Genomic DNA, 10,949 nt, shown 5'->3' with positions numbered 1-10,949 from the left:
CATGGAAGGCTGAGGATAGTCTGTTCGATGCTGGAGGAAGGCAGACTGCAAATTCTCCTCCATGCGATGCAAATCAATGCAGACGGCTGGAATCGACTCAGAAATGATCCGGAGACGTTGGAGTAGCCATTGGCAGCACCGACATGCCCTCGAACACAACTTGTGATCATACAAATGTAAAGCTGAGATGTTCTGGTTGTGGCTGTACAAAGCAAAGTTATTTCTCTTCTTCGGCTGCAAATGACGTGAGTTTGGGTCGTAGAGTTATGAGACTCATACCGTTTGGAAGGAGTTTTTACTGTGCGGCCTCCTTTTACTTTGTGTTTACCAGTTTACTCCTTCTGTCTTCCATGTCAATGGCGTGTGTGTGTGAGAGAGAGTCTATTCCATTCCTGCTATCGATCTGGGCCCACCTACACACCTGCCATTAATCAGCTCATTGCCTCTCACTGCTCTTCACACACATGTCAGCAATGTACTCATCAGCTCCGCAGTAAATAAACCCCTGGCTTTCCTCCCAAAAAAAATCCTCAATTCAGAATATTAAGGAATTTTCATTTCCAGAATATCACATGTATTCACATGATATGACATGGGCTGGCATTGAGCATGCTGGCTCGCTGGAATGGCTGTGATACACCAGATGGGACAATTATTCATTTTTATCAATTACCCTGTGTGGGTTGACCCTGCTATGTCAAAATGGCTGCTGTGAAAAGGACCTATAACAGCGGCCAATAGTAAACAAACATTTAACGCGGTTGTGACATGTTTGCTGTTATGGCAAGAAACTTTAAATCACTCACGTGATTTCTTTTTTTTTTTACAGTGGGGTGTTATGTAAGCTGCTAAAAGACCTGCAGATCTGTGCGTCTCAAAGAAATGCCACCTCTTTGGCTGAGTCATGTTCCACTCTGTGAAGGGAAACTATTCCCCACTGAGAGCCACCACAGTATCATCATTGATAACCCATACTGTTTTACAGAGCACCGGGGATAATACCAGACTCATTCCTTTTGTGTTTCGAGGGACTTAAGCCAACTGAAACCTGTGCTCTGAAAAGGGCGCAGGGCGGGCCTGTGAAGCTGCTGAAGTGTTATGAAGGCAGAATGCACTGAAACAGTCAGCCATATTTTCCATTGTCAAAAGAGCAATATTCTCATTGTAAATATTGTTTAATTTCATATTCTGTGGTCACTCTGGTGATTGACCTCTGTACTGAGGGGTAGAAAGGCATATTAGCTCCTCTACCTGCTGTTGTCTCTCTCTCCAGTTTTATAGACCGGTCAATTAATTGATCAGTCAACTAAATCATGTGAGTGTTAATCAACTAACAACTTCTTTGGTTGAGGACAACATCTAAATAAAATGCTCCACTTTTAACCTTTTATCTTGGTATCTATGTGCAAAACAAATCGCAAAACACAGAAATGATGCTGAGGAATTATTTATTAACTGACATATGCATCAGGTTTCCACAACCACAGTGACACATATCACAAACAGTTAAATACATCCTGAGAACAAGCAACAGCACTCTGCAGAGATCATACAACAGGGTGACACGTGATAAAGTGACACAGATCAGTGTCTGCTCATCATCAGGAGGCTTCCTACTTGGGACCGGACCTCATTTTAATGCTTAAAAATGAAGAGGCAAATTGTTTAAAATGTCAGTTGGGGCACTGTTACTGTTTTGCTTATTGACTTTTTTTTGTCAATTAGGGTTAAAATAAAATTACAATTATCATCATACAACATATACATTTAGTTTTAGTTGTTTGTGAATCAAATGTCTTATCATGAGAAACTATTTTGCATTTACCAAATCATGCTATGATTTTGTCTCATGATCCATATTTTGAGCACCACACACAAAATGCATTGTTGTTCATATTCAAGTGCTTGATTGTGATCGTTGAGGATACAGTGATTGTGTTGTTTGGCCGTGATGCATGAAGGCAGGTTTACAACGCTGTGCAATATCTCAAACTTTTATTTCTCTTTATTAGTCATGTATGTGATAACATGAGGATGTATCGTGGCCAACGGACAAGTATGTTTATTTCTGGTTCACACTTTATTTAGCTCCGAGCATGGCTTTAATCCAGTGGGGCAGGGAGGATGCAGGAGGAAGACGAGGATGAAAAAGATGGAAGTGTGCATCTGTGGAGAAGAGATTCAGTCACATTCAGTTTAATATTTGACATCTTATGATGAGCAGCTAAATCCAGCGTCCACTACGGTATAATTATGGTATATTTACTCACCATATGCTAGTCCACACTTCTCTTCCCTCTGTAAATCACTGCAGAAGAACAGGTTGAAGTGGCATTAGAAAAATCATACCTTTTAAACATTTTTATCTCAACGTTTTACCAGTAAATGCTGAAAGTTGTTTGGGTGGTTTCAGTGATTTTGACTTTAAATAATAGCCTGCTAAATATGAATGCAGATCTCACCTGTGCCAACGTTGCTCCCTGAGCAAGTGACTAAGAACAGAGACAAAACAAAAGGCGAGATTCAGTAAAAATGTAATTATCCAACCTTTTTCATCCTGTAGTTGCTAATCATCTAAAATGTTCCAATCCCAAATTAAGCTGATACAATTCCTTTATAGAAGTATGTACAATGAACAAAATAGTGGTGAAACTCCCAACTGTGTGTGCATAATGTACATTTGCATTATCGAAATCTGTGTCAACAGAAACATCTGACATCCTACACTTTAAACATTACTGTGAGAAGTCATACCTGAGTACAGTCTCTGGGGGCAGAACAGGACTTTGCTGCCCTCTGGTGTGAGCGGAGCCACCACTACATTGTACACGTCCCCACACTGGACGTTGCCAACATCACAGCTGCTCTCCCCAGAAGCGGCAGTGCAGGTGTAGTTGTTGCTGCTGCCCCCCATATCTGTGATGTAGCTGTGGCTGCTGCCAGCGCTGCGCCAGTAAACCCGGAGAGAGTTACCAGCCATCTTGTAGAGCCTGACGCCTGACGGACAGCAGGCACCTACCAGAGAGAGGGAGAGCGAGAGATGTGGGAGTTGTGGATGTATTATCTCAAAGGTTCCCGGATGTTGGTGGATATTTAATGTGTGACACACAGGGGCCATTTCAAAGACAGTAACATGACAGTCTGTGTATTCTACACATGCGTCTTTGAGATATAAATATTAACAGTATTTTGATTTAAGGAGATATTATGTAACCTTTTAAAGAACAACTCAAACATTCTCCCCCGCTTGCAACTAAAATATTGAATTGACAAGCAATAAAGGGCTCCATTGCTCAGTTTAATACACTAAAGGTATTTGCTGCTACAGCCTGACTTGGTCTGTTATGACCAGTAGCGAGTGGCTGTTAGCCAATGTTAGCAAACTTTGGGTAGATACTGAAAATAACTAACTATTATCCATTTGTGTGACGGTTTGGCCATCGCCATCTTGGTTTTTGCAACCAAAAGAGACACGAGAGGGTGGAGCTACAACCAAACGCATTATTGTAGGCAACCAAAATGTTACAATTAACTTTCATGAATTGAAAACACAATGTGAAAGGGTTAAAGTTGTAAGCAGCAACCTAAAGCTGTGATAGTGACCTGTCAATCAGACGTTAGCCACGCCCTAAAGCATACCCTGCTTTATTGTATATTTCACTCTAAATGGGACCATAATTTACAAAATGAACATCATGCTGTATTGGAGAAGATGTGAAATTAGTGATTGAGACCATGTTTGCCGTGTTTACTGAGGTAATAAATCAAGTGAGAAGTAAAGTCATTTTCTCATAGACTTCTATACAACCAGACTTCTTCAACCAGAGGAGACGCCCTCTGATGGCCAGCAGAGAAAAAGCAAGTTTGGCGTCATTTTTCAGACCTGGAGGTTGGCGCCTGTATAAGAAGCTCTTATGTCACTTATATGTTCATGAGTGCTTCCATATTATAAAAAGTATAATGGATAGCTATGAATAAAAACTACATAAATGTAAAATGAATGGTAGAAAACATCTCACTGGACGAGAAGCCCTGATAGGAGCAGTTGGAACTGCGCCCGCTGTGGCTGAACGCCTCCATGGTGACGGTGTAGTTGGTCCCGCAGGTGATGCATCCCATGAGGCAGTGGGAGTCCTGGGTGTGGCAGCGGGCGTGACCACGCGTTGATGTCAGAGAGGTGATGAACGAATGAGCTCCTTTGGCGTGAGACCACGAGACGTTGGACACTGCCTGCGTTACCTGGTCGACTGTTAGATTGACCGGGCAACAGGGTTCTGTGAAAGAAGATGAAATATGAGGATGTTGGGGGTGGAGCACAAAGTTATCATCTGTTATCTGTTTATGTCACAGAACTATCTGTATTCAAATCTGTGGGCCTAGGCTGGAAGTTGTTAGAATATATGAATAAAATAGTTTTTTAACCCTTTACCTGAATCAATCTAACAATTAAATATATCTCTATTGATAGCATATAGAGTGCTTTTAGACCCTGCTCTCCACTTAGCCACAGCCACCCTACATAGATTGTTCCTTCAACCTGATGCCTGTCTGTACTTTTTCTATTACATGGATCAATCCAACCCTTTGACCACACTCACCTGTTTCCAGAGAGTCCGAGTAGCTGGGTAAACTCTGTCCGAAGGGGCTGGTTGCTGTGACGCTGACCTCGTACATGGAGCCGCAGGGAAGGTCCGTGATGTCGCAGCTGTTTCCGCCGGTGGTGCAGGTGTGTTCGCCGTCATCTCCCGACGCGCTCACAGTGTAAGTAGCAGCCCTGTTGTTTGCTGTCCAGCTGACGCTGACGCAAGAGGAGTTTTTCAGATTCAGCATCAAATTCATCGGCATGCAGGGAGCTGATAGGGACGAAAGAAAGAAGGAATTCAAGTTGACTTTATTGAGTTTGTTCAGACCTTTGAGGGTCCTACCTAAATGTTTGACCACCAGAGGTGAAAATAATGACTATGGCTGTGCGGCTCAATTATTTAGCTGAGAATATATCAATCATATAGCCATTAAAACAAACTGTACACATCATACACTCACTGGTCACTTTATCAAGTGGGGGTTTTTATACATACAATGTAAAAAATGCAGCTTTTTGCCTCATACTGGTAGAAAATATTTGTTAATTGTTGAGTCAGGCTCAGTCTGGATATGTTCTGGATACATATACGGTATAATAACAGAAGTGTCATACCTGTGTTTTTGGTGTGTGCTTCGCATGCACGGTTGCATCCACTGATTTCATTGCAGGGTGTCACCAGCACGCTGTAGGGACTGTCGCAGCTGAGGTCAGAGAGGGCGCACACCGGTGCCGTGTCGTTACACAGGATAACCTCTGAACCGTCTGCAGCTCGAGTCTCGTACAGCTGTGCCCCCTGCGAGGCCGTCCACGTGACCTCCAGAGTGTCAGTGCTCACCATGGAGACTGACACACCCTCTGGACAACAGGGCACTGAAAGACACAGGTGATACACAGGCTAAGAGACATACACGTATCATGATCATAACCAGAAAGAAAATCAGTCTCATAAGGACTCCAAATCTTAAAACCTGAGGTGACATGTTACTTACAGGTGGTGTAGTTGAGAATCGGTCCTTGGGGACTGCTGCCAGCCGGGTTGAACGCAAACACAGACATCAGGTATGTGTTGCCACACTTGCAGTGGTAGGTGCAGTTGTTGCTGGTGGTGTTGCAGGTCTCCTCGGGGACGTCACCTCTCTTGATGAAGGCCTGGTAGCTGTGGGCATGAGGCACCGTGTCCCAAGTCAGCGTGCAGTTTCCTTCAGTTGACTCCACGAGAGCCAAAGACTCTAGGGGGCAAGGGACTGACAGAACAGGACAGCAGGTCACACCCAAATACTGACTGTGGTATCAGAGTGGCATAATGGCTGTAGTGTAGGTGGTTAATTCAATTTGTCCGATTTATTACCTTTTATTTACCAGTTATAACACAACCAAAACATCTGGAGTTGCACTTAACCAAACCATCATAATCCTTGAATAAAACTGCCATAAATAAGGCAAGCTCATTGATTGTCCATAATGGCCTATTACAACCGCTTTTGATCCTACTTATGTCTGTGTAGTGTCAAAATCTATGTAAAATAAAACAAACAACATAAGCCATTATAACTGTGTGGATCTGATCCAAAACAAATCTCTAGTACTCACAGGTGATGAACTCCACGGGGCTGGATGGCTGGCTGGGCCCTGCCTCTTTGGAAGCGGTGACCTGGATGGTGTGTACCTCTCCACAGCCCACTGGCTGCAGGGTGCAGGAGCTGGATGTGGAGTTACAGGTGAGGTTCTGGTCACTCATCACGTGGTATTGGATGGATCCATAGACATCCTGATCGAGTTCCCAGGACACAGAGAGTCCGGCCACATCGTTACTCATCACCACAGAGACATTGGCCGGATATGGTGATGGAGGTCCTGTTAAAACATTAGACCAGTCAAAAACACGAGCAGGTACAGACTTACATGTTTGATACCTCTTCTACCACTAGGGGGCGCCAAAGGTGGACATTTCCAAATCCGATTCTGAGGCTGAAAAAGGGGAAATAAATGAATGCTCCTTTGCAAACGGTTTCACAATGATGCTTCATGATATTCAGTGAGGGAATAGTTTTGGTCTCTTTGTATTCATGACTTCTAGATTTGGGACTGTGCAGAGGTTTAGTGTTTCTGCTGTTCTATGGGATAAGTTCCCATTTGAAGGTGGCAACGTGTGTTTGTCAAACTGTGCAGGCACAACTAAAGCTAAACAGGCCACCTGACACATCTTCACACGATTGAAAACCAAATATCATACAAATGAGAGTTTGTGTAAAATTGTATTCCTAATTATTTATTTGTTTTTTCTTCTCATGTATAATATTTCTCACGTATTATTTTTTATAAAGGCACATGGACCACAGGAGCTAGCGTGTGTCTCTCTCATGTTGTATGTGATCGGATGACCACAGCAGTCCACAGAGTACAAAAACACACAGAGAAGTGTCTCAGTGCCTCCTTACCTGTTTGTCTGGTTGTCTGGTTGATGGACAGACCCTCTCCCTCTCTGCCCTCGGGGTCCCGGGCGAAACCCTCAATGACGTAGAGGGAGCCAGCATCCAGGCCCGAGATGGTGAGATTGGTGTTGGAGGTGTTGTGCTTCATGCTGGTGTTTGAGCCAAACTCGTATATAGACAGGGTGTACTGGACAGCGTGAGCAACAGGAGCCCAGGATACGGTGATGCTGTCATTGCTGGGAGATGAGGCAGAGAGCTGAGGAGGAGGCAAAACTGTGGAGGAGAAAAAAGTTTAACATTCATGAGATGTTTTATTTAGGCATTAGTATTATAGTATTTCTGTTTTTGAAGCCAACTTTTCATGGACTTTTAAGTATTTTTCTTTTCTTTTTTTTTCTTACTTTTAAAGTAATTTTTCGCCTCAGATGTGGGAACTTAAATTTAGATATGATCAACTTTTTAGGCCATTTCTTCATGTTTTTTGTTTCAAACACTAAAAAAGGCATGTTTTTAGATTTTGAACATGTCAGGATATATGAATACATTCATGTACGTTAAAGCCAATTTGAGTCTGACATATTAAGTAGCCTACAGTACAATACAATGACATCAGAGATGCATGATGACAAACAGTGGACAAAAAATGGTGCAACTGCTTGTAGCATGTTAGTTTGTCTCATGTGAATCAGATCCCCCCCCTCTCTCTCGGGAAGACGTCACCCCATTGTGTTTGGCATAAAGGGGTCAGCTGTAGTTACCACCGATACAGGAGAAGCCCTGAGGGGCGCTGATGCATTTATTGAGTAAGAAATACAAACAGTGAAGTTGACTCACAGTGGGCCTACTGTATAGTGGCTTTGCTATAGGACAATGAGGCAGATCAAGTGACTACTGAAGGGCATGGGGATCGATGAGAACAGTCCACATTGTTTCTCCATGAACGTACGACTCATTTCTACACATAAACCAACCCTGAGTTATTTTGCCACTCAGTATTTATGAAGTTTTGTTTCCTAGATGTGGATGTAGTAAATCTGCACACAAATATGTAAAGTATACCTGTCTTTGCAGTCTGAGGAAGAGACGGCTGGCTCCGGCCTCCACCGTTGGCAGCCATGATGCTGAGCATGTACTCAGTGTATGGTGTGAGGGACTTAATCTCAGCGGTGGTGGAGGACACTGTGTCTTCTCTGAAGAAGCCATTGGCATCCTCGATTCGTATGATGTAATGAGTCGCCCCGGTCTCCGCGTTGAACGACGCCATCAAGGTCCCGCTATCGATCGTCTTCACTGTCTGTATGGGATCCATCATCCCAGGGGCTGAAATAGTCACAGGCAGCTCACATCAAAATTTTCATAGTGAGATGCAAGGGATGTCCTCCACCTTCTCACCAATAATTGGCTGTGGAATCTACCTTCTACCTACAAATTTCAGGGATCAGTAATGGGAAACATTTCATTTTGTCTCATCTCCCTGTGTATGTTTGAGAAATCCACACACTGACTGTATCAATAAAAAGATTTCCTCTTATATTGTCACTGAACTAATAGTGACTCTTCTGTGGTCCTTTGCTCAGTGTACGTCGTCAGCTGCCCATCATCAAAGTAACATTTAGGTGTTTAAATTGATATTGTAATGTCAGTAATTATACAGGATCCACCATTCATTTTTCAGTCTGTTTTTAGATCAGTCGTGTGCCTGAATATGGCACTAAAAACTGTACTGGGCAAATTCCTAAAAAACATTTTTCGACCAAGTCAAACACATGCAACACCAGAAAATGTCGTAAACATTTTTTTTAAATGGAAATATACACAACAATGAAGTAGTGAATAAAACATTGAGTTATTTAGTGCTTAAACATGACAGTTATTGACGCAAGTGTACCTCACCTGTGGATGACTCAACCGTTGCAAAGGTCAGTACTACTTGGGAATCATCCAGGGCTTGAACTGTGAATGTATACACGATGTTTGGGGACAGAGAGTTGACAGAGCCAAGCACTGTGTTTGGACCAAACGTGGCAAAAACAACAGAGTTGCTTGGTGAGCTTTTGTCGGTGGCGGTGATCTTGTATGAGCTGGCTCCGGTGACCCTGGTCCATCTGAGAATCGCGGACTTGGTTGTTACTGAGAACACGGATACTTTGATATCTGATGAGAGAGATGACAGAAGTGCAGATCAATATAGCATTTGTTTACATCCGGAAATTTTTTTTGCACATAAGATGTATAATATAATCAAGGTTTTGCCTTGTTATTATCATATATGACAATGATATAAACATCTACAGTGGAGTTATGGTAAAAGAGAACATACAGTACCTTGGGCTGCAGCCTGCAAATATAGATGAGAAAATATTGTGAACAATACTTTTATGTACATACAAATCAAGTTACTACCAACACGTTAACCACTTGTAATGTTGCATTGCATTGTGCTCTCGCAACAAAATGTTGTGCCTAAATTTGAAATAAGATTTACATTATTATAACAGGTTTTATTCCATTACTGTACCTTTGAGCATATGCCCAGCAAGACAAAAATCACCAGCCACTTCATAGCGCCCATTGTTCACGTCTGTCTCCTAAAACACTTCTCTCACTCTTTTAAACACACCTTACAACTTCTGTTAGATGTCTAAAAATGCTTCACTCCCAACTGTTTTACCGTTTCTTAAACATATCTGGTGTCTGTGCCGGTTGAAATACCTCCATCTGGTCCCTCCCACTCGAGGCAAATATCCAGTCACTGTGAAGCAGAGAGATGCACATTGGGACAGCTGCAGGTTAGGTAGCTTGAGAAGGAAACAACTTTTGTCGCTATAGGCAAGATATTCTATCTTCAACAATGTAGTCAAGACACCACAACATGCAGCATGGCATGGGGTCTGACAAAGGATTGTATTCCCCTTGCGGCCGCAAGTCCTTCCCTTTCACACTGGTCTGAAATGAATAATACATTATCTAAAAGTTTCTGCCAGGAAACATCAACAAAAAACAACGATGAAATGCCTGGAAGAAAGATACTCAACATTATAAGGTAGTAAGTAAAAATGGAGATACCAAGTCAAAAATGTTGACTGAACTCACTATTTTGTTATGAGATACTGAGTCAACATTATGAGATATAAGTCAAACTCAAAACCTCACAATTTTGACTGAATAAGTACAGTACCGGTAAGTCAGAAGTTTGACTCATTAACTCATGTTTTATATCAATATATCAATATTATGATGTCCACTTATAATTTCTACTTCCCCTTACTATTCACAGATTATGACTTAGTATCTCATAATTCTGACTTTTAATGTCAGAGACTGACTTTTTTATGTCATATTTACGACTTAGTATGTTGTATGTAGCTTCAACTCCTAATTTTGACCTAAAAAGTAAATATTTGCATTGTGTATCACATTATCTAGATTTAGCGCAAGTATTTTAATTTTTAATTCATTTTTTATCAGTTTTCTCTCTCACTGGTGACTCTTTCTTTTCTCTGGCTCCCATCTGAATTTTTAACAAAAATGCCAGAACAATGAGACAACATTAGTTATAATGCAGATTTTGATTATTAATACAAAAAACAAATCAACAAATGATGATGTGTATATTTAGCTACCCAGCAGTGTATAAAGTAATTACAATTAGCTCCACCTAACAACATTGAAGGGATGTACACATAAATGCATCACTAATGTTGATCCAGAAAGGGTCATTCTGCATAATAATAAAAACTAGCACACAGGGCAAGTTTGCCTTAAATCGCTTCAGGTTTAGGAAACGAACCTACTATTCTACGTTTAGGAAAATGTCACCTGTTTTGGATTGAAACAGAAGGGCAAACTTTTCCCATGTGTTAAAAACTACAGCAGCACTCCGTCGCACACTTGATGATGCAGGTGACGTCAGAGCATGAAGACACGGGACA

At 41.9% G+C, this 10,949-nt stretch overlaps 1 protein-coding gene across 1 annotated transcript; it reads right to left on the bottom strand.

The window, feature by feature from the left end:
- Positions 1–2,046: 2,046 nt before the first annotated feature.
- Positions 2,047–9,589, bottom strand: LOC306776059 (fibronectin type III domain-containing protein 7-like; the record flags this gene model as incomplete). Its single annotated transcript, XM_079266644.1, has 14 exons — positions 2,047–2,166; positions 2,271–2,308; positions 2,463–2,492; positions 2,755–3,015; positions 4,020–4,274; positions 4,599–4,853; positions 5,198–5,455; positions 5,575–5,829; positions 6,176–6,439; positions 7,024–7,290; positions 8,077–8,337; positions 8,911–9,171; positions 9,343–9,355; positions 9,536–9,589. The coding sequence occupies 13 exons, from the start codon at positions 9,587–9,589 to the stop codon at positions 2,277–2,279; spliced, it is 2,466 nt and encodes an 821-aa protein (XP_079122770.1). The 3' UTR covers positions 2,047–2,166; positions 2,271–2,276.
- Positions 9,590–10,949: the final 1,360 nt, after the last annotated feature.

Source organism: Melanostigma gelatinosum (genome assembly GCF_949748355.1).
Source record: "Melanostigma gelatinosum genome assembly, chromosome: 4".
In the NCBI taxonomy this organism is placed as follows: domain Eukaryota; kingdom Metazoa; phylum Chordata; class Actinopteri; order Perciformes; family Zoarcidae; genus Melanostigma; species Melanostigma gelatinosum.
Note: the sequence above shows the minus strand (reverse complement) of the source record. Positions and strands in the feature narration are given on the sequence as shown.